The 22,983-nt window shown below is 41.5% G+C and overlaps 1 protein-coding gene across 3 annotated transcripts in view; it reads left to right on the top strand.

Annotated features, from left to right (window-relative positions):
• Nucleotides 1-22,983, top strand: part of CALCR (calcitonin receptor) — a 172,275-nt gene that overhangs the window by 97,103 nt on the left and 52,189 nt on the right. For all 3 annotated transcript variants that reach the window (XM_074574685.1, XM_074574684.1, XM_074574682.1), the window contains 3 exons: nucleotides 8,026-8,179; nucleotides 13,466-13,576; nucleotides 21,334-21,446. In XM_074574685.1, the coding sequence (XP_074430786.1) occupies nucleotides 8,026-8,179; nucleotides 13,466-13,576; nucleotides 21,334-21,446 (378 nt within the window). The remainder of the gene's footprint in view (nucleotides 1-8,025; nucleotides 8,180-13,465; nucleotides 13,577-21,333; nucleotides 21,447-22,983) is intronic.

The following is a 22,983-nucleotide window of genomic DNA, read 5'->3' as shown; positions in this document are numbered from 1 at the left end:
ATCTGCATCCCCTTCCTTTTAGATATCTTTACACCAGAGGGCTCTCCAGCTTCTGACCTTGATGGATAACAAGCACAAATTTCCTTACATTTTCACTGTTCCAATCTCTGTATTCCTTACTTCCGCACTGCAGTGGCTATACTGCGATCTACTTAGACACCTCCTAGATTAATTTATCTTCCAGTAAGGGAGAAGCCATGGCCATAGAAGTAGACCATGAGCAAGCTCTGTTTCCTTGATGACACTTGCCAGCACACTGCTGTTAGATCAAATATGAAAAATATTTGGCATCAGTCATTTTTCCAAAAATTTCCCCACCTGCAGCTGGTAGAAAACATTAATATTTTACTTTTTTATGTTGGTGGTCTTTAACGAGGAAAGGACAACTTTCTTTCTCTTCCAAAAGGACTGTTCCCACTCTGTTGGTTCTTCTAATCACTCCTCTGTTCCCAGAGCCATGAGCCCTTGGGACTTACGTGTCAGCTGCTATCTGAGGCTGAAGAAGTTATAGAAATTAACGTGATTTGTGACACAGGGGTGATCTCCCATTCCTGTTCTCTAACCATCCCACAAACCATCCTCCAGATCTTTCTTCTTTCATGGCTTTGATGGTTTACTGTCATCTTCTCATCTGTGTCCTGCGCTCCCAGCTGGTGACTGCAAGCTGTTGCAAAAGAACACAACCTGTTGATATCCTTGCTTTCCCCTCTGGGCTGTTTATGCCCTCTGTTTATGCCATTTGTCCCACTGTAGGTATGAGATTCATCCCATATCTCTTCTTGAATGTTTTGTCCTAGACCCTAGTTACAAAGTGTCCATAGATCCCACCTTCCCTGCAATCCATCTCTGTTTCATATGTAATTTTTTGCATAGAATGCATAGCACTTTAGTCTTCTCTGTACAGGTCCATAACAACTCACCTTTGCCAAACAAAAACTAAAGCACCAGTTCCTCCAAAACCTAATTTAGCAATAAAACTAACTTCTTACTGTCTTCCTCTTTGATGACTTCCCTTGCTTTTGGATGTGCAATAACGACAGTGCATGCAGCATCACCAGATAGTCCTCTACAATTCAAAGTGAATTCCATTAGAAAATTTAACTGTTCATTATTTCTTAGTTAACTTTATTCCTGATGCTCTCTACTTTTTGGTAATTATTGAGAGCCACCGAATGTGACTGAGAATTGTTCCCTCAAGTACATGAGCCCCTGTGTGCTGGAGCAATTAGTTCATCTCTTCAGTGCACATTTCTCTCCGGAAGAAAGATGGAGCGTCAGCACAGTGTGTCCAGGGGCACGGACACGGAATGAGGAGGAGGAAACAAGCTTGGATCTCTTTCCTGTATAACTGATCAATTTTGCAAGACATTGAGTAAAGAGTTTTATTCTCTGCATGATTTTGTCAAGTAAGAATTGTTGTCTAGTGCCTACAAATGGTCTTATCCTGTAAAAGAGCATTGATGGAGTAGTTTTTCTCACATATTCCAATTTTGTTGTCCTGAGCCACCACAAAGTGCTCAGTAAGGACAAAGTGGATGCTGCAGCTGAAGACAACACTATTATTCAATTACGACCAAGATCGTATTTTAAAATGAATTCATTTTGAGTAAAAAACAAACTGTACAAGTTCATGAAGTCCGAATCTGCCAAACTGTTACCAAGCCTCAGTCACTAAACTATACACAGTTTGGTACATGGTGTCAGCTCCTTAAAGGCTTGTGAATAATTCCCATTCACAAAACATGGAAAATAAATTCTGTGCAAGCCTAAATATAATTTTCAGTAACTGCACAAACTGGCGTGTTTTGGAACACAGTTGCAGTAGGTTCAAATCTCCGGAAGCCAATTAATAAAGTGTTTACCACTGTTATGATGGCACCGCTCGTGGTGTACCCATTTGATCCTCACGTCTGGGAGTGCAATACGCACTGCTGGGGTGGTGCAGCCACTTGCTCCCCTGGGCTCCTGCCACCTCCCCCGCTCAGCAGCTGTCCCCACGAGTCTCTAAAACCTGCATCTGTGTGGGCACCGTAAGCACAGTGGCTCTTCCAGTGTCTGGTCCACAGCATGTCCCACCCTTTGGTGGGCCAGAAGAGATGCTGAAGATCTGTGACAGCCTTCCTTGGCACACTTCATCATGCTTGCTGTCTGGTACTGCTGGGAGGCCAGCGGCTTCCCCAGCCACTCAGGATGTACCCATTGGATCATCCGGGCAGTCAGTAGAGCTGCATCTGCCACTTGCATCAGACCATTGACTCCGTGTGCCTGTGGGTGACGCAGGTGCTCATGGTCTCCTTGCCCTCTCCTCTCAGATCAGCACAGTTAGTTTCATCACCCGAGACCATGCCTCTGAAAGCTGTTGTTTTGAAATGTGCTTTTCCCTTTGTAACTATGGGTTGCTTCAAGCTGTAAGGAAGTGGACTTACAAGTTCTGGAACTCTTCTCACACAAGGAAAACTCAGGAAAGCAAGCTGCTGATGATTTAAGGTGGTGAGAATCAGTGTGAGAATTTGAGACTCAAGCTGCTCGTGGTTTCCCAAGCGGGAGAGGAATGCCTTATTCTGTTCTATTCACCCCGGTTTCAGGGGTGATCAGGACTTTTTGTCTCCATCTTTGCTTTTTAAAAAAATAAGAATGTTGCTGTGCAGCTGATAGCCCTAAAGAGCCCTCTTGCAAGATGATAATCAGAGCTGCAAGCAAAAATCCATGAAGTATTCTGCATTCTTCCTTTAAGCCTGCAGTTTGCTTAAGCCTGCTCTGGGAGTAAAGCTTTGGTGCAAATCTTGCAGCAATGGAAAAGAACTGTAAGATTCATGAGTTGCTTTTCATTACAAGTGACTTGTCTTCATGTGCTGTGGCTGATAATCTCGTGCTTTTTTAAACAGCTGCCAAAATCTGCAGTGTAAGTCGTATGGGATCTCACTATGAGATAATTTCCATCCTGCTTCAACAGCAATTGAGTGTGGGAAAATGTTAACATTCAGTGGTTAAGTAAAGTAAAACATGTCATGTCAAGGTATATCCCCAAAGAAGCTGTCTGCCATTTCCTAGCATATTTGTGATGGATAAGAAATCTTTGTTGTATTTACTGAGTACCATGCACTAATGACCTTCCTAAGGTATCACAGCTACTTTCTTCTCTGTCCGAACACTAGCAGCTGTGAAAAGTAGTTCAAACATAATCGAGTTATGAGACGGGCTCTGCAACCAGTCTAAATCATGCTGAGCTCTCACTCAAAGATGTGATGTATTGAAGGACAGGAGTTTAGTGACCCACAAAGTGGTGACTACGCGTAGCAGTTTTAAAAGAAATGTACCAAATGAATGTTTGAGCTATTGAAGTCAATAACAAACACTTAGAGCATCCAGAATTTGAAATATATTTTGACCGAGATCAACAATAAATGTTGCAAAATTACTGTATTTAGTGGAAAGAGGGAAAAAAACAAAAACAAAGAAAGCTACAAATGCCTTCTTTTCCTAAATGCCATGTGAAGTCAACAGTTAGTATACTTCAGGCTCCTTGATGGTGGAAGAAAAATATTAGGGGATGCTTGTTCATTATGTCCAAAACTTTGTGGGAAAAAAAAAAGAAGGAATTCTATGCTTGCTTTATCTGGATTCTCTCTTGCAGAAATGGGCACAGTCTTGCACAGGTTAATAGCAGGTGACTGTCTTACAGGAGCCGGGGCACTATTTGTTCATTTTGATATAGTTTAATAATGAAGCCAAATTGCTTTCTCTAGATTCCTTTATTAATTCTAGGTATAAAGTGAACTTCAGCATTCCCAGCGACCTGTTTTATTTCTTTGTAATGATAATTGATTTTCTTATAACAGTCATTTGTCACGTGGTGGCTTGGTGGTCGTATGTATGACGTCATTTACTTGGACTTTTAGGAGTGACATCATATGTACGGCTGCTAAACTGCTGCATGGGACATCACTTAAACAGTTTTCTTCTGAAGAAATCATACCAATCATTTTCAGGCTATGAACACATCCTGATTATTAAGTTGTGAATTATTTATTTCTCTTTAATAAAGAATATTTATAAATGAATGAGGCATTCCTTTATTTTATCAACATCATTTATGTTTCCATCTGAAGTAACTGATGGATGGGAGGGGTTTTTGACGAGCAGTAATGGACTCTGAACATTCAAAATTTGTTCAATCCCATAGGTAATAACCAGGGGAAAATTATTTAACCTTGGGTTTTTTATGGTGAAAACTTGTTTTTTAAAAGTTGATTCCTAAAATATCTAAATATAATCATGGGAACATAGTAGCAAAAGTGATTTCTATTCATTCATTCCATGAGAACACACACACAGACTTGTGGGGCATTCCAAGCCTCTCCCATTAGCGTGCTACACACTAAACTTTTACCCCCATGTAGCCGTGCCCGGGCTTCTGCTGCCTCTGGTAAGTGGACAGTGACCCAGGGATTTCTTTCTGCCCCATTTGCTCTTTCCAGACCCCTATGGTAAGGAGTGCAAGAAGAATGAAGCAATAATATCCGACATCACACACTGTACCAAGATTTTTGTCTGACTGAGCACCAGGAATATAAGGCTGCATCGTCAGTCCACTGAACTGACTTCAGGGACATCATGCTTTAGTCTCCGAGTCCCAAAGTGGTGGTGGACATGTGGTTCTCCTACACATGGTAGAAAACACCAGCATTGCAAACAAACAGAGGTGTGACTGCTCAACCTCCAGCAAGCCACTAAATGTATTTTTCGTTAGCCTGCTAAAATGGTCATCTGATTTTAAGGGAGAAGAAAATATTGTTCCAACTTCCATGGCCAGCTTTTAAATCTAGGCAAACAGAAATGAAAAATAGCAGTCAAAGGGAAGAGCACATTTAAAGGGCACATCACAGATGAACAATACCAGTAGCACACCTACGTGTAACCCCTTAATTGGATTACGTGCACAATGTACTTCGATTACATCAAAAGTGCCTGGAAAGATTTGTGTGCGGCTGACTTTGAATATCTGAGTCTTTGTGTTTAGTAATAAGAAAAAAAATTTAAGACACAGCTGTAATCTAATATTATTTTTCCAGTCTCTCTCCAAACATGCTTTAGATTTACTGTAGGCCATTAAGTGATTTCCACTGATGAAGTAATTTCCATTGAGCTTTAGGGACACAGTCTCATTCACTTTTTTAATCTTTATGAGTGAATTCCTGGCCCATATGTGGGCAACAGGAATTTTGCTGGCAATTTCAGCTGTGCCATGATTGCCTTGCTCAGAGGCAGTGGAATGGGCGGTCCTCCTGGTTACATGGTTGAGCACTTTCAGTAATTTTGTGCACAGTCCGAGATGTTTATCCTATCCACCACCGCAGGAACTCTCTGCCTCCAAATATTAAAGTATTCTCATTAACCTGTACCCAACATGAGCTGAATTCTTCAGGAATTAGATTAGTCCCTTACACACAGCAAGTTATAAAACTGACCTTTAAGAGTAAGGTGTCTTCGGTCTCTGAATTGTATCTTACCCCTCAAAATCATCATCCCTAGTTACAAACTCTTACATCTTCACTAGTTAGAAGATGTAAATAGGGCATTCCTTTTCTAATGGCATATCGTACCTTTGATTTCAGCTTATATATTTCTATAATGTGCAATCTTCCAGGAATGGTCAGTCCTTTTAAAAATGGTGTGTAAAAGAGGCTCCAAAAAAAGATAGAATAGGGGGAAAGATGTTCCGAAGCACTGAACAGTTCCTACAGTTTCTGTCCGTGTAGCTGGCATTTGCCAATTGTTTCATATCTGTGTTGTGCTTTATTCTGTACAGATAAAGCATAGGAAACTACAACAGTATTTATGGCCAACAACACCAGCCTTTCTGGTCTCTGTCAGGGTGAAATGATTTTGATCTTGTTTGGTCAAACAGATCTGAAGAGCAGATCATCTCCTTCCTAGAAGAAAACAAAAATAATTAAGGAAAATGTTTCAGGGGAAGGAAAATTGGTGATGTTTTCCAAGCATAATCAGATGGTTATGCTTTCAAAACACAAGTGTGTTCCCAAACTGGCCCAGAGAAACAGAGGGATCATCGAGAATAGAGGTGATGCCACAGAAGCCCCCCCCAGCTTTCTTTGATGATACTGTTATTCCTCTCTCGAATGCAAACAACTTGGAGCTGAGGTATTGTTCAAAACCAGGAAGAAAGAAATAAGCATGGAGTATCTATGAATCACTTCAGAGGAGTACCAAAGCCTGTGGCAATACATGGACACAAAGGGCTAAGGCAGATCTGAGGGTATCCGAAGGACCTTATCTGCACTTTCCTGCACTTCTTGCTGGATTTAGGGCATTGCTTGTTTGTTTTTTAAATGATCCTCATAGACTCCAGCTACTCCCTTTAGTCTTCTCTCAAGTGAGGGATCTGTAATGTTTGGCGTTGCTTCTGTATTTCCTGTTTTGGCTTCCTAAATGCTTAATTTTTCACTTGGATGGCCAGACGAAATGTTCCAAATGGCTTCGCTGTCCAAGTATATCTATATGTGTGTGTGTGTATACACATAAAATTTATATAAAATTGTATCTGCCAGAAAATATCTTCTTTCTTATTCCTCCTCAAGTACCTATTTCAGTGCAATGAGATAAACTGCCTTCACTGTCCTCCAGCCTTCAGATGGTATCTATTTACAGTTCAAAATGAAAATGTTAGTATCAAAAAAGATTAGATTACATTAGGAAAAAATAATTGGATGTATGGGTATAAAAAGATTAAACTGAGATGGTTTGGCACAGAAGTATGAGGATAAAGTAATGACATTTTTTTTCTCAACTAAGTCAAACATACTGTGCTTTTGCAGTGTATTTTACCAAGGTGTTTTAGCTGTGCAAATTGAAAAGAAAGTAATATATTAATGAGATATGATTGCTTGTGATGCGCAATAAAAAAAAAAGAGGCAACAATTTAAGAAGTAAGCTGATATTTGGTCTTTCAAACCTGTGATGTTTTCAATTTGAACAACTACAAATGGTTGCTTAAAGATCTGCGTACTAGTATTTGCTGCTAAAAAATTTGAGTCTGTGTTTCTGAGAGTCTTTAGTTTTGAAGCAGCCTCTAAATGACTCTGTATGTGTTTGTGATGGTTTTAGTATGGTTTAGTATAAGGAAAAATAGAGGGTCATACAAGGAAAGTGGCACAGCATCATTGCTTCTGCCTGGGGAAGCAGAGGGGCTAATCCTTTCCTATCACCTTCACGCAGAGAAGTGTCCTGGGACAGGATTAAGTCAGAAGAGAATTAATTAAAGCTCCACACTCTCATTTCTGCCTGGGTTGTGCAATAGTGGGATGGATGGATGGATGGATGGATGGATGGATGGATGGATGGATGGAAAAAAGAATACTGACCTCTCTGTCTGAGATGTTTGCCTTCCAGGGGCAATGATCCTTCCCTTTGCCCTGCAGGCAGCTCAGAGTGGGAGAAGTCAGAAGATGCCAATTGATCAAAGAGGACCTTGTTATTCAGACTTTCAAATTTAGGTACTTAACTAAGCGCTAAGGACAGGTTGTGAAGTTTAAACTCTCTGCCCTCTGTTTCTGTGACCTTAACAGTTGAAGGAGATCAAAGCAGGTGGCATAAAACATGAAATGATCAGTTTCAAGACTGGGATGCTGAGGTATTTTGTCTAGACAGTCTATAGAGAAATCAGCACAAACGAGCAGAAATAGATGGGTGTAACTTTGGGAAGATAGAAAATTTTTTTGCAGATCAATCAGCTAAATTAAAAGATTTTGAAGACTTTATCAAGTATTTAATGGTCATCTCTTTTGCCAAGAAAAAGAGCATGGTTAAAATTCTGATTTTATAGTGAGGTAAAGTAGTAAAAATTCAGCATTTACTTTGCAAGCAGTATAAAGCCTACCATAATGCTAAACACATGTGCAAATAAAAGGCCTTTGAAGAATGCATACAGAGTTTTCTGATCCACGCTTTTTTATTTTACCCTCCTGCTTTATTCACTTGTACTAACAGTTTTTCCTTTCTGTACAGAGAATGGTTCCAAGTCTTTCTTCTACTGTAAATTATACCGATCCTACATTAGAGCCTGTAGTAACTGAAAATTCAGTCATACGACAGAAGATAATAGATTCGCAGTTCAAATGCTATGAGAGGATGAACAGAGCTCCTCCATATAAGAAGAAAGGTAAAAAAGATTTTAAAAACTCTGTATATTGCCACGCTTGCTTATATGGCTATAAAGAAACATTTTCTTCTGTATACTAACCCATAGTCTTCCTTGGGGTGCAGTAGTCAAATTCACACTTACTTAGCATCCTCTTAAGTGCAAAGAAAGCAAAAAGCCTGGAGTGAGTCCAAGGAATGGAAAGCTCTTCCTTCCTCCCCATGCAGATGATACACCCCTCATCTGTGTTTCTGGCTCAGTGCTTTGCTGCTTGAATATCTCTTGTTCTTGCTTAGGCAATGGCATTCTCCAGAACCTTTCAGCAAGCTCACACAAAGACCTGGTTGTGAACGGTGATCTCTTAAATACAAATGTCGTTCCGTTTGCTTTGCTCACTGTTTCGTTTTCCTGTCATTCGTGTATTAACTGACAGCTGTCATGCTCTGTATCAACACAGATGTTCCAGGTGTTCTATATTCAGCAGTAACACTAGCAAAAAGAAGTTTATAAGGCACTGAGGACACATCTTTACTGAATGCAAGGCACATGTTAAGATTAATAAAAAGGGAAATGACAAATAATAGTAGTGCCACAATGGCACCAATGAATGAAGGGGCATTTATTGTTGGGACTGAGTGTTCTTGTTCTGGTCACTGTTTCTCACAGAAAATATGGAAGAAGTTCTGAGGAGGCTAGAGAAAAAGGATTGGGGGCATTGTGGGGATTTATGCAGGTAAAGAACAGACATGCTAAGGACACAGTTTAAAGAGAAAATATATTAAAAAATAATGATTAAAACCCCCTGAACTAATAAATGGGGTGAAGATAATGTGGGATTTTTTGTAATACAAGAACAAAGACATTTCTACAATTCTTTACCACAAAGATTTTACTGGACTCTGTAAGACTCAAAGAATAATTAGATGTTAAGGTACCCGGGTCTTGATGCAGAAATGTTTTGGAATGGATATTGAGATTCCCATTGCTTCAAACGGGTTTTCATTCAGGCCAATAATGGGGAAAACCCACAAGTATTTAAACAGGGTTATGGGATAGAAGGCATCTTTTCAGACATAAACAAGCCTTTAGTTGCTGGACTTGAGGGAGGAAAAACTTACTGTCTCCTCAGATTATTCTTTTAGTCTCCAGCTCTATAAATATGTAATCCACTGGATTCACATTTCTCATGTGATAAGTTGCAAAGGGCTGAAGTGTTTTCCCAGCATAAGCTGGGAATTCATATGTCATGAGACAATGTAGTATTCTCAAGGGCAGCGTTGTCCCAGGAGGACAGCAGTGGCAGACCCACAGCCATCGCACACCGCACAGCAGTTCCTGCATTCCTTCGACTGGCAGCTAGATTTAAGTGATGCCACTGGGGACTGTTATGTTCATAGCAACATGCACTTAATTCATTTTTAACCTAGAATGAAGGTAATGGGTGACTAACGAATGATGCCAGCACTACTGAAGTTGCGTTTTCAACTGAATTGCAGGATCTTCACCAGCCCTTCAACATTTACACTTCATAAGGGGTTGGAAGGGAACAAGAGTACAAGTCTCTTGGCTGCAAATTTCGAAGGGAGGATGGGATCAAACAGGAAATTCCCTTAATGCAAAGGACAACCATAGGAGTGTCTCTTGAGAGGAAAAGCCCGACACACGAGCTGAAGGGCTGTAATGGGCATGCATTTTCAGCACAGATGTGGAGTTGCCAGGAAAACCCAGTGTCTGGTACAACTTTACAGAGCCAGACAAGATGTGTCTAATTTTTCCCTGGCATCTCTACAAGTCCCTGATGTAGTTCATTTGTAGACTGGCGCAAAGGTAGTTTAAATCCTTCATAATCCTGGGTCTCACAGCTGATGGCAATGAACTGTAGAGAACTGTATGTCAGGCTCAAGAGACAGAGAGATGGTGTAACACAGGTGAGCTGTGGCAGCATTACAAGTGGCCATGTGTCAGCAGAGCCAAACTGTACACACGCTTATCTTATCCATTGCAAAGTAGAATTGATTACCTTAAATCCCAAAGAAATAACTAAATCATAGAATTATAGGGTTGGAAGGGACCTCTGGAGATCATCTAGTCCAACCCCCCTGCCAGAGCAGGGTCACCTAGAGCAGATTACACAGGAACGCGTCCAGGTGGGTTTTGAATGTCTCCAGAGTTGGAGACTCCACCACCTCTCTGGGCAGCCTCTTCCAGTGCTCTGCCACCCTCAAAGGAAAGAAGTTCCTCCTCATGTTTAGGTGGAACTTCCTATGCTCAAGTTTGTGCCCATTACCTCTTGTCCTGTCCCTGGGCACCACTGAAAAGAGCCTGGCCCCATCCTCCTGACACCCGCCCTTTAAGGATTTATAAGTGTCGATAAGATCCCGCCTCAGCCGTCTTTTTTCCAGACTGAAGAGACCCAAATCCCTCAGTCTTTCTTCATAAGAGAGGTGTTCCAGTCCCCTAATCATCTTGGTAGCTCTCTGCTCCACCCTCTCCAGCAGTTCCCTGTCCCTCTTGAACCGGGGAGCCCAGAACTGGACACAGTACTCCAGGTGCAGCCTCACCAGGGCAGAGTAGAGGGGGAGGGTGACCTCCCTTGACCTGCTGGCCACACTCTTCTTGATGCAGCCCAGGATGCCATTGGCCTTTTTGGCCACAAGGGCACATTGCTGGCTCATGGTCATCCTGTTGTCCACCAGGACTCCCAGGTCTCTTTCAGCTGAGCTGCTCTCCAGCAGGAGCTTAGCCACGTGGGAACACCTGACCATCCCTCCAGGAGAGCACAGCACTCCTACACTCCCTGGCCATCCAAAAATGTAATATTTTTAGCTGGTGATACAACAATATGGTGTTCAGCTCTTCTGTTTTATTACTTACACTGTTTTATTTCCTGCAGCACTTAGGAAACATGTTTATGCATGTGTATGCATATCTATATATGTATGTGTATACATATATATGTATATATACACATATGTGTGTATATATATACACATATGTGTGTATATATATGCACATATATATGTGTGTGTATATATATGTATACATATATACATATATATGTATATATGTATACATATACATATTTTTCAATGTACGTGTACATATATATCCTGTTACCTTGAAAAACATATTCCACATTGTGTAGATCGACATCAGTGATTTTTTTTTTCTTTAGCAGGCAAGGCAAAGGATTTAAAGCTAGAAATTCCTACCAACCCCATTCTGCAGCGTCTTGCAGATACAAGCTTAAGTTGCAAACATTTTCTGCTCTCCTTTTGCTTTGATATTACAAAATGATTCCTAAAAGTCTTTCAAATACATCTTAAAACTAGCGAAGAACATGAGAATGCCTGAAGGAAAGATTAAAAACTGCTGATTTATGAACAAGTGGCATTAGCCCATTTAACTTGACAATGGAAAAATATATGTGCATAAAATATTATCTAATGAAGAAACAGTGTTCATAAAAATATCTTTTTGCTATACACCTAATCTGGAAACAATTAATTTCAAAATATTTGTGCTTTCAATTTTTAATCCATAACTATTTTGACTGAAAAACAGTTATTGGTGCAAATTTGAACAATTCAGACGTCTTTTTACAGCTTTCTTGCTTCAGTAAGAAAGCTTATCTGTGGATAATTTCAAAAGCACCAGAAGCAATTAGCTGCCCATATTTTATTAACTTTCAATGGTTATTAGGCACCTTACATATGGTTCTTTCAAAAACAACCTACATGGTCATGCCAGCAATTCTGAAACTCTGTTGGGACCACAGCAAAAAAGGCAAGATGTATATTCTCACTGTATTTCCCTTTAACCTGGTGGTCACGGTGATAAATACCTTTTCCCCAACACAAACTGATTTTAAATGGGAAATAACTGAGATGTATAGGGAATAAATCTACAGTAAGTCAGGAAAACGTGTTACAGCAAGCAGTCTTATAACACAATTTCTGTGGACCATAGCATGCAACATGTCTGTAACACAAATCAAGCATGAGCTGTCTTCTGGCTCCCTCGTATGGCCTTCGTTTCTAGGGCTGGGAACACTGATTGTAGGGGACACAGCGTCAACAGTGCTACCCTCCCAGAAGGGTCTTAGAATCATAGAATTGTTAGGGTTGGAAGGGACCTTAAAGATCATCTAGTTCCAACTCCCCTGCCGTGGGCAGGGACACCTCCCACTAGACCAGGTTGCTCAGAGCCCCATCCAGCCTGGCCTTAAAAACTTCTAGGGATGGGGCTTCCACCGCCTCTCTGGGCAACCTGTTCCAGTGCTTCACCACGCTCTTAGTGAAGAATTTCTTCCTTATATCTGTCCTTATATTCTTCCTTATATCCTGTCTTGATGAGGACAGGATCACAACATTCCTACCCAGGCAACATCAGCAGGCAGAGTTTGCCTTTTACAAATCAGTCTTGCACCTCGCTTCACTGGATCTGTAGTTATCTGGCTGATCTCTCGTGTTGAGCAATGCAACAACCTTAGCAGGGACCTGTCTCTGCAAACATTGCCTTTAGCTAGGATGTCCCTGCAAGCCCTTCCTACCTTTACATTTCAAAGACTTGATCTTCAGACCTGCTGAACAACAGAAGATGAAATGGAAAGTGGGTGTCTATAAGGTCTTTGGACAACTGAGGCCCCCCTTACCACTAGTGTACACATTTACAGGCAAGGATGGAAGGAGGATCAAGAAGAGGAATTTGTAGGATCAGATCCTACATTCAAAGTTGGGTTCAACAGGCTTAAAAACGTTACTTTCCAGTAAAATTAACACCACTAACTTCAGATCAGCAATAACAAGTACCTTGCAGTACCTGAATCATAGAACCATACAATGGTTTGGGTTGGAAGGGACCTTAAAGATCATATAGCTCCAACCCCCCCACCACAGCCAGGGACACCACCTACTAGACCAGGCTGCTCAAAGCCCCATCCAGCCTGGTCTTGAACACTTCCAGGGATGGGCCATCCACAGTTTCTCTGGGCAACCTGTTCCACTGCCTCACCACTCTCTTAGTGAAGAATTTCTTCTTTATATCTAGTCTAAATCTACCCTCTTTCGGTTTAAAACCATTACCCCTCATCCTATCACTACACTCCTTGATAAAGGGTCCCTCTCCAACTTTCCTGTAGACCCCTTTCAAGTACTGGAATGCCACTCAAAGTGTAGCAACAACAAGGGATTTTATTGCAAAAAGGAAGTTGTCCGCAGACAGCAATGTTCCTTGGGAGGCTAGAACAGAGCAGGTTCAGGAGTGACTGTGTGTGAATTAACTACTGCATTCCTCTTAAATGTCCAGGTCTGTTCTGCAACCGAACGTGGGATGGCTGGTTGTGCTGGGACGACACACCTGCTGGAAGAATCACTGCTCAGAATTGTCCGGATTATTTTCCAGACTTTGATCCAACTGGTACGGTATTTCTTTTTATCATCTTACCTTTCAAAGGAAGCCTTTGAAACATACATGCCATTGAGTGGAAGCATGTTTCCAGTGGCATTTTTGCAGCATTGCAAAATCTCAGAGAGTTTGGCTGAAATTAAAATATATCAAGCTTTTGGGTTGCCTAATTTATATATTTACATTTTAAAAATATTTTATATGTATTTATATTTTTGTTGATTTTGTTGAGCTTGTTGCCTGTTTAGAAACAGAAGAGTTTCCAGGTTGGATCAGACCCAGTATGCGTTTTGGTGAATCCCATTTGCAATAGCAGCCAGATTGATCGATATTTCTGTTCTTTATAAATCAAGCTATCCACGGTTAGAGAATTCACCCAGCAAGTGTGAAACTTCCAGTGTCAGCCTCAGTCTGAAGGGATTCAAACCTCCATCCCAACTGCGATGGAGGAACCTCCCCCTTTCCAGTGGAAGCAGGCATTGGACAGGATGGATTGAAGGATTTGTGTGCCTGCGAAGTGAGATTGTGTGGCACTGTGACTGTCCACCTCTTGTGGGAATACTCTGAGACGCACCCCACAAATCTTTACAGCAGTTGACATCCCTGAGACACACAGCAGGCACCGAATCACAAAGTCTTGTCTTCTGTGACCGTTTTTTGCTTTCCGTCACACTTATTCTTGACCTCTTTTCTGTACAGTGTCATAGTTTTCAAGGAGGAGTCTTGCAGCCAGGCCACGCTCATGGCTAATTGTTGGAGCACCTGGGGGGAAACAGGTTGAGGAGCTGAGACTTTCAGCTGGGGGGTGCCTTTGACCTAGGTCTCCCTTTCTGTGGACAAGTGCTTCAACCATTGGGCTATTTGTACAAAAGATGCCAGAAGAGCATTTTGAAAGAGGTGGCCAAACTTGGTTCACTTCCCAGACAGAGGTGCCCATGTTCAGGAGAAAGACTGAGGCTCTGGATCCTGAGGTTGCGCAAGCCTTTTCCTACCTGCATGTTAGAGATGCCTCTTGGATGGGGTCTGTACCTGCTGCTTCGGCCCCCATTTTTTTCATGATATCCTCACCATGTGGCACAGCCACTTTGATGAATAGGGCAATTTACTACAAGGCCTCTGGTTCCCCTGCTTCCATGGCTTTCATAGAAAAAAAATTGTAGCACTAACAGCCTTAATTTGTGAATACTCCATGTATTGACTCGAGGTCCTCATCCCTCAGTGCATGGGCATGATGACAGCCACTCTCCTGCTCTCTCCCAAGCCACCTATTGCCAGCTTTGCTACTTGCCCACTTGTCTCCAATGACTTGTTCTCAATTAATTGCTCTGCTACAACAGCACTCTTCAGAGTAACACTTGAGGCCATCCATGGAGAAGCACCTCACTCCACTTATTAATGCTTATTAATGCCAAGGTCTGTAGCTCGTAGGGCTGATTGCGAATCACTCCTTAATGTACAGATGCGTGCTGCAGAGTCTGGCCCAGAGTGTGCGCATGCTGCCGTTATTCTTTCTGCCACGCTTTAAAACTTGCAGATTTGTGAATATTTTAGTATTCCTATTCTCTGTACAGAGCCATAGGGGGAAAAGATTCCTGCAGTAATTTATTTCCTGCTGTTTTTTCTGCTGTCCTGTTTAGGAACAATACCTGTGGTCTCCTGGACTCAGTATTTTCCCATGGCACATCTCTCTTCTCCTTGTTGGCACCTCTCTCAGCCCCTTTGCCTGCATCCCAGCCAGTTGACACTGTTTTCCCTGGCTCGGTGGCAGCTCAGCATCTCCTGGTTGAGCCAGAGGCACTTTCCTGGAGTAGCTGTTGAGTTCCCCAGCACATATTACAGCTGCGGTATCAAACCAGTGGGTAGGCAGCCTTTGCTTTGCCAGGTGGCTGATTGTCACGCTGGGAATTGATAAAGTAGGAGGGAGACAAGAAATCATGGGGGTGAGTAGAAGTCTTTCAACTGCTAACGGAAGTGGCTGTCACTTACAGGTGGCCAGAAGCACAAGTTCAGCTGTCCTGAGAATTCCGTCAGGTTTTGTGTCACAAGTCATTATTTCCTTTGGTAACTTACGGCTGTTAAACAAAATGCAGCTAGATTTTCTGCTAAGAAACAGAAAATTCATCCTAAAGAACAATGATTTTACAAGATGAAAACTGCAGTGTCTGTCAGATTTGCTTCCCATTAAAGTCTCCATGATATCAAACCACCTCAGCATGTACTTTAGGCATGCAAGTAACCCCATGGACTTCTGATTTCACGCTGTGCTGCTTTGGGCTGCGCTGAGATCTGCAGAAGCACTGTGTATCAGCTCACTGATGGCTATAGCTTTGAGTCCTGGAATAAAATTATGTCATACAGCTTTTTTTTTGTGCTTTGATACTTAGGTCATTCGTAACTGGAAAAGTGAAACATTATCTACCAGCACAGGATCATTCTGTGGGTGCTTTATACGAGTTCTCTATATCTGAACCCCCAACAGCATCAATGACAAGAAGAAATTGCTAGAGTATGTTGGAAAGTAAATAAGGCAAAATCATATTCTGAAGAAAAGGGCCCAGAAACAAAATGATGGAGAACACGCACAGTGCTCCGTTCATTTTGTGTCTGACAACTTCCCAACTAACTACCAGATGTAGTCCCACTTACTTCACAGAACTTATATCAGGTCATACTAGGCAGAAATCTGTGTTCTGAAAGAGGAAGGACCACTGTGATAATCTGTGCTGTTCAGTTAGCTAGGGCTTCGCATCCTTCTTTCCCCACCTGGGAAAGGAAATGAGGATCTCAAAGCTAACAGACAAACAGAAACCACTCTCTACAAGGTGCGACAACTTTGTCCTTTTCAATAAACAACTCCCTCCTCTTGTAGCAATCTCTTTCTCACAATGACCATCACGCGCAATGTGATAATGCATAAAAATAAATCAATTTGTCTGGAAAACATACCGAGACCTACTGCTTTAACTCCAGTGACAGCAGGAAATTCATTGTCTCATCCCCTCCTGACGGCAGAGCTCTGAGCAGGACCGAGTTATATACTCCCCTATTCAGGCAGCATGCACAGTTTCTCTTGAAATTTATTTTATATTCATATTTTATCCAGGTTAATCTTTGGTGTAATCCCTTTGAAATGGTTCCAGGTCATGCTGAAGCTGCTAGGAATTGAATTTGATAGGAATGGAGTATGTAATTCATGCTGGTAATATTCTTGCTAATAAAAAGAAGGGAAATGTATTGTGGATGTAATGGCCTTCTAGCAAGGCAGATTTACTGGGGGCAGCAGGAGGAGCAGAGCATTGCCCTGTGCCGTCCATAGGCTGTTGGGTTGGTGGCAGGGGAGTGCTATATTACTCACATTCCCCTCCCTGCACGGTGCATTTGGAGAGGATGGATTCGGTGCATTAACATATAGCAATGGAGCTGAATGTGCAAGTTGCGCTGTGGCAGCCGTACCTTTTCGTTTCACTTTTGCTCCTTTTCCTCTTTAGCAAAGAACAGTGGTTAAGAGCAGTACCCACCCCAGCAGGGAGCAAGCCCGGCCCAACTTTGTCATCCAAGGCTGCTTTTAGCAAAACTCCCCTCAGTTCTCCACTTCATAGGGTTTCTGTCTTTGGTTCCATTTTGTAAACCACTCACTCGTAACTCTTCGTGTGGCAGAGTTTCTACAAATGCAATTTGGAAACAGATCCGCGTGTATCCATGAGCAATTGCCTCAGAGGATGATTAATATGTTGTTACCTCTTATGACTGAGGAACATGGAATCACTGCCTTGCTTCCTGCCCTAACACTGACTAGAGGGAGTGAGGTTCCCTGGTTCTGGAGTGTGGATCAAGGCAGTGGAGGAGGCAGAGCACTGCGGTATTTGAGCTCTCTGCAGCTCTCTTCTTGTGCCATACTGCCATCTCTGAATTGCTTTGTCTTTCTTACAAAATATCTTTAGAGAAATGAGGATAAATGCTCCATGCCGGAGAAGGAGGAACAGATTGAAGAGCTCTTGCAGACCCTTTTGGATTTACCAGCTGTGATGCCTGTGACCACAAGGAACTGGATTTGAGGGACACAGGCGCAGCCTTCTCACAGCTGGCAACATGCACAAAGCATTTAGCTGAGCAGGTTGCCAAGCTGACAAGAGTAGTCACTGCAGATGAGAAATCATGGCCTTCCACAAACCAGAGAGGGAGAGAGACCTTCTGGGTCATAGCAGCCGCTGCAGCTCCTTCCACTTCCCTGGCTCCAGGCAGGGGGGGAGGCCACTTCCTCAGGCATCCCCTAATTCAAGCACCTTCCCAAACGAGGTCTCCTCTCCTGCATACTCTGTCCATCGTGTGCTCCTTCCCACCCATCACTGTGCCTCAGCAGGGCGACGTGCCTGCACTCACAGCGGGCAAGGAGCAGCATCCTGGGTGTGCAGGAGGCCCAGGGACCTGCTGGAGCACGCTGAGCGGTGCAGGGAGGGCTGGGCCTGGGAGAGCCCTTCTCCTGCTGCCACGAAATGCAAATTTCCTGACTCTGCCTAAAAAGCCAGCTGGCCCTATTTTCCTGTCTTGAAGTGATATTATTTAGACAATGATAAATAAACCAAATATGAACTCTTTGTCCAGCTGCTTCTTTTCCCCCTACCCTTCTCTGTGTCTGTCCTGCTTCTTAGCAAGCTTCACAGCTGTATTTTAAAAATTAATTCTTATCCCCACAGTGCACGATATAACTCTGTTATACCTATTCCAGTTGTGCTGACTGAGGCATTCTGATGATAGTGATAATTCTTCACTTAGGACACTGGAATTGAAGTTTTCTAGGATTACCATTTTACTATGTCAGATTATTTTTTCAGTTTTGAAAAAAAATTTTCTAGAATATTTTACTGAGGATGTAAGAAAATCAGATGTGCTACATCAGCTATTCCCTCATCTGCAAAACTAAGCACTACACAGGTCTATCCAAACCATGGCAAAGAATCCAATGTCTGGTATGTGCTGAGCATGCACTGCAACAGGGGAAAACGTCTTTCTACTTCCAGCTTATAACTCAACAATAAATAAAAAAAATGGTGTTGACTCTTTTAACATCTGCTAGCTATAGAGTTGCTCTAATTGTAAAAAACCTGATTGATGATAGAGCTCGATCTTGTTTGTTGCAGAGTTATTAGGTTATTTGTTACATATAAATGACTGAGGGTTTTTTTGTGAAAATATGATTCATAAAAGCACTATTGGTAGCATAAACAACACCACATGCAAAACTATTACTACTGGTTAATCTTTTTAGACGCTTCACTACTTCCATGAAACTGCCCTTGTGGATGAGATTTCTCTCATCTATTTTGCCCAGACAGCTCTTGAAGTTTCTTTCTAAGCTAGCTACAGAGAGCTTGCACAACTGCCTATGAATTGCGTAACTTTAAGGTTGCTAAAGTCAGGTGAGATGAATCCCACCCAATGTAACTGTTCCTCCACTTTGAATAATGTGGTGCCCAAGTGGTGCCCTACCCAAACTGATGGGGTACAGACAGAGCCTAAAAACTTAGAGTTTACATAGTATTTGAGTAATCTTAAAGCCTGCACTTCCATTTTGCCTTGCTAGTGTTGCCTTACCCCTCCTTACACATTGTGTATTTCTTTAGAGATTAATAGATTCTTCTAGATAGCATAAAAAACAACGCGTGCCCGGGCTCATAATCCCACACCTCCTGCTGGGCTGCTGTGGAATAGCTTGTGGTAGAACACTGGTTGGGTTACGGACTCACAGCTTTATTTCTGTATAAAAGCATAGATTTAGAAGAAATGTTTGACCTGTTTGAGTCACTGGGATGGGCAGTAGGGAGGCTTATCCCCCGGTCCCAGATTCTGACAACAACACAGCAAGAAATCTGTGGGCCATGGCCGCTTCCAAACTAGGATCAATTGTGTTTGTCTGGCTTCAAGGAAAAGTACAAGGCAACAGGTTTGTCTCTAACTTACAGAGGCCACATTAAACTTTGGCAGAGTGCCTACCTAGGCACTAAAGTACAGAGAGGATAGATGATAGTAACATTATACTCTATAGCATATTAACAAAATCTGTGTACTTTGCAGAGCGCATGGGATAGTAGGTACAATGTTTGTACACTGTGTTCTGTGGTAGCATAACCATTAATCTTTTATCTACGACTGAAAACTTTTTCCAGCTTTAGATAACATCTGGCAACAAGTACAATGGGAACATTGCTACACAGGCAGTCTGAGATTATCTCCAAGCTGCTGCAGTGATGGAAGGCTGAGATAACATGTACTGTTCCTTTTGGTGTTGTTGATGCACGTATTGATTTTCAACAAGTCCCCCAAAACAATGATTTGAGGCTCTCAGCAATTTTGAAAATATGCTATGTTCTGGAGGATTGTCTTTTTTTGTCTTTTTTTTCTTTTTTTTTTTTTTTTTGCAATGGCACTATATAAAGTGTATTTCTAGTCAGAGGAAGGCAGCTCAGTCTATACAATCCTTACCTTGCCAATATGATCAATTGCTTTTTTTAGGGTGTATAGAGGGAATACAAATCTTCCAAATTAACAGAATCATTAATCATCAGAGCTGATTCAGAAAAATAAATGCAGATATTGGCCACAAAAAATTAAAAATGTTTATATTTAAATGGTAATTGGCTCTGTAAAAGTGTATTGTCTGGAAATGCTGATAATCTATGTATAAAGCAAATAAAACCGTAAAGATAGAATAGGCAAATGGAAGGTAGACTTTTCAGACTATTTTAAAAGTCAGACTTGAAAAACTGTATTTTTCATAAATAAACAGCTATGTCACTGTCTAAGAAAACATCAAATAAATTAAGTTTCTGATCTTATCCTTCCTTTGTTACTTGGGCAAACTTTCCAGTGACTCCCGTGTGGCTAATGCTTGAGGGAAGGCCAAAGGAACTCATCCAAAGCTTGACAGGTGATTAGGAGTGGCTGTCTGCGCCTCGGCATCCAGGGTTTCCCAGACAGAAATGTGAGCATGGCCGGGAGGACACAGGCATAGCACACATCTGCGGCTTCAGGCATCCCTCCGAGCAGTACGGGGCTGAAGCCCTGACTGTCCCCCCGCCACGGTAAAAGGATGCGTGCGAAGGAGCACAAGCCTGGAGAGCAATCCGTACAGCAGGGCTTTCGGGAAGGACGCCAGAGCCACCTGCGGCGCAGGAACCAAAACCAGAGACACACGTGGAGAGGCCAAACACACATCATATTATTTAAACAGAGAACTCCACAGCCATTTTAAATTAAACCGGACACTCAGGACCTGCGCCAAAATGTTGGCAGGACCACTTCTCCCAGTGCCTGCAGGATTTGCAGCCTCAGAGGAAAGCGAGCGGTGGTCCCATTCACCCCTGGCAGGGCTTAGCTGGCGCAGGGGATGGGCAGGACTCTGCCACCCTCTGCCCTTTCTCTACCCAGTGCTTTTAACTAGTTATTTCCCTTGATACTTTCCTTTGTCTTCCATAAACATCTTTCAACGCCCTTTGTAAATGAAGGATTTTCACATAACTAATTGCATCTGAATGAAGGCTATTTCTATATACTTTACTGCATTTATTCAAGATAAACAACAAGCATACTGTCAGATAAATCTCTGAGGAAATAAAAAACCAAAAGAGATAAAATGTATATTAATTGCATAGGTTGAAAATCCTTCGGATTTTGTTACACATTATATTTCAAACATAAAAATTCTTTTTAATGGAATTTTAAATGTGTAATATGCATATGCTAAGATAACTATTATTGCCATTTATCATCAGAGAGGGCTTCAAAATACTGTGATGAAACTGGAAACTGGTTCCGCCATCCTGAGAGCAACCGAACATGGTCCAACTATACCCTGTGCAACTCTTTCACCTCTGAAAAACTGAAGGTATGCTCCAGTTCAAAAGGCAGTGACTATTTGGGAATGGTTTTGGGCTGGGCTAGCAGTAAGACGCATATAAGAGAGGTCAGAAAAGTCCTCATCTTTTAGCTTTATTTGTTGCACAAGGATTTAAGTGTGTTGTCCTTGTAATTTCAGGTTATTAAAATTATTTGATGAGTGCTCCAAGCTAAATATAGGTTTGCTACAGGGTGGATAATTTAGTAGCAATTCATGCAACAAGTTTAGCACTATTTTTCAAATGCATTTTTTATTTCCCGCAATTTTCCCTGATTGTCCAACAGTTATAAAATGATCCTTTAGAATTTCAATTTTGTTTTCTGTAACAAGTATCTTTCCAGCTGTTGATGTCTTCTCTGCAGGGCTAGAAATATTAAGTTAGTATTATTTTTCTTAAGCAAAGAATATCACCCTGTACTCGCTCCCTTTGAAAAGAAATATTTATGAAGGTACCATTAATCCAGAAATCCTAAAAGCCTGCACATTTAACAGTTAGACTGAAGTCTTTTAGACTATTTAAAATAATGAATTAAGCATTTGCATCAATATTTCCAAAATCAAGTTGCTAAGCTGAAAGAAGAGAGCTAAATATAAAAGCACCAAAAGAAACAAGGAGAGGGAAATCTGAGAAAAGCTTGAAAAAATTAAGTTAGGGAAGCTCATGAAAATAAATATTTCTCAAATGTGAGTGGAGCTCCAGGAAAATCTGATTACAGATTTGTGACAGAATAATTTGTGACTATTTGGAATTGTGGAAGGAAAAGAGTCAAAAACTGATTTGATTTGGGGTTTGTGTTGGAGGATCTCTTTCTATGCAGCCAAAAACCAGTATGTGGTTATATTTAGTAATGATCCAGCCCAAAAGGGCCTTGGAAAAGTCTACGAGACTAAGCAGGAGGTGAATTCTAAAAGTTTTTGCAGCATGAGGAACCATCATGGTAAAATAGGACTCACCTATATGACAAAGAGAGAATAATAGTAACAATCTGAGCTCACAGAGGCATTAAATGGAAGCACCGTAAAAATATAATTTTTCCAGATGTTGGCCCATGTAGGGAGGCAAAAAATGTAGCTCTGTTACCTATTATCCATGCCTTCCAGAAGAACAGTTTTGAACATCATTCAAGCAAAGTGCAGATAGAGCACAAAGGAAAATTATACGTACGTTGAGATTCTTCTGAAACAAAAAATAATGGAAAATGCAAAAAGAATCTATCTTTACAGAAATGCCAAGTTAGATTATGACCTTTAATCCAAGTCTTCAAAAACAGCAGTATGCTTCATTTCTAGATTGTTTCCATGTAACTATGGATAATATAATTAACTGAGTAGGAGTTATTCCTATTAGAGAATTCTCTTTCCTCAAGTGAAGAATTCTAGGGGGACAAAAAAGAACATTTAAATGTTTTTTTAGAGGTTTTCTAAACCCAGGGTGAAAAAAATCTACATAAGCTAAAAATTTGATGAGTCAGCATGTTTTAAGTCCTATATGTCAGAAGGGACATGACAGATTGCCATTTCAAAG

Source organism: Larus michahellis, chromosome 2, assembly GCF_964199755.1.
Source record: "Larus michahellis chromosome 2, bLarMic1.1, whole genome shotgun sequence".
Lineage (NCBI taxonomy): Eukaryota > Metazoa > Chordata > Aves > Charadriiformes > Laridae > Larus > Larus michahellis.
This window is presented reverse-complemented; position numbering and strand designations above follow the sequence as displayed.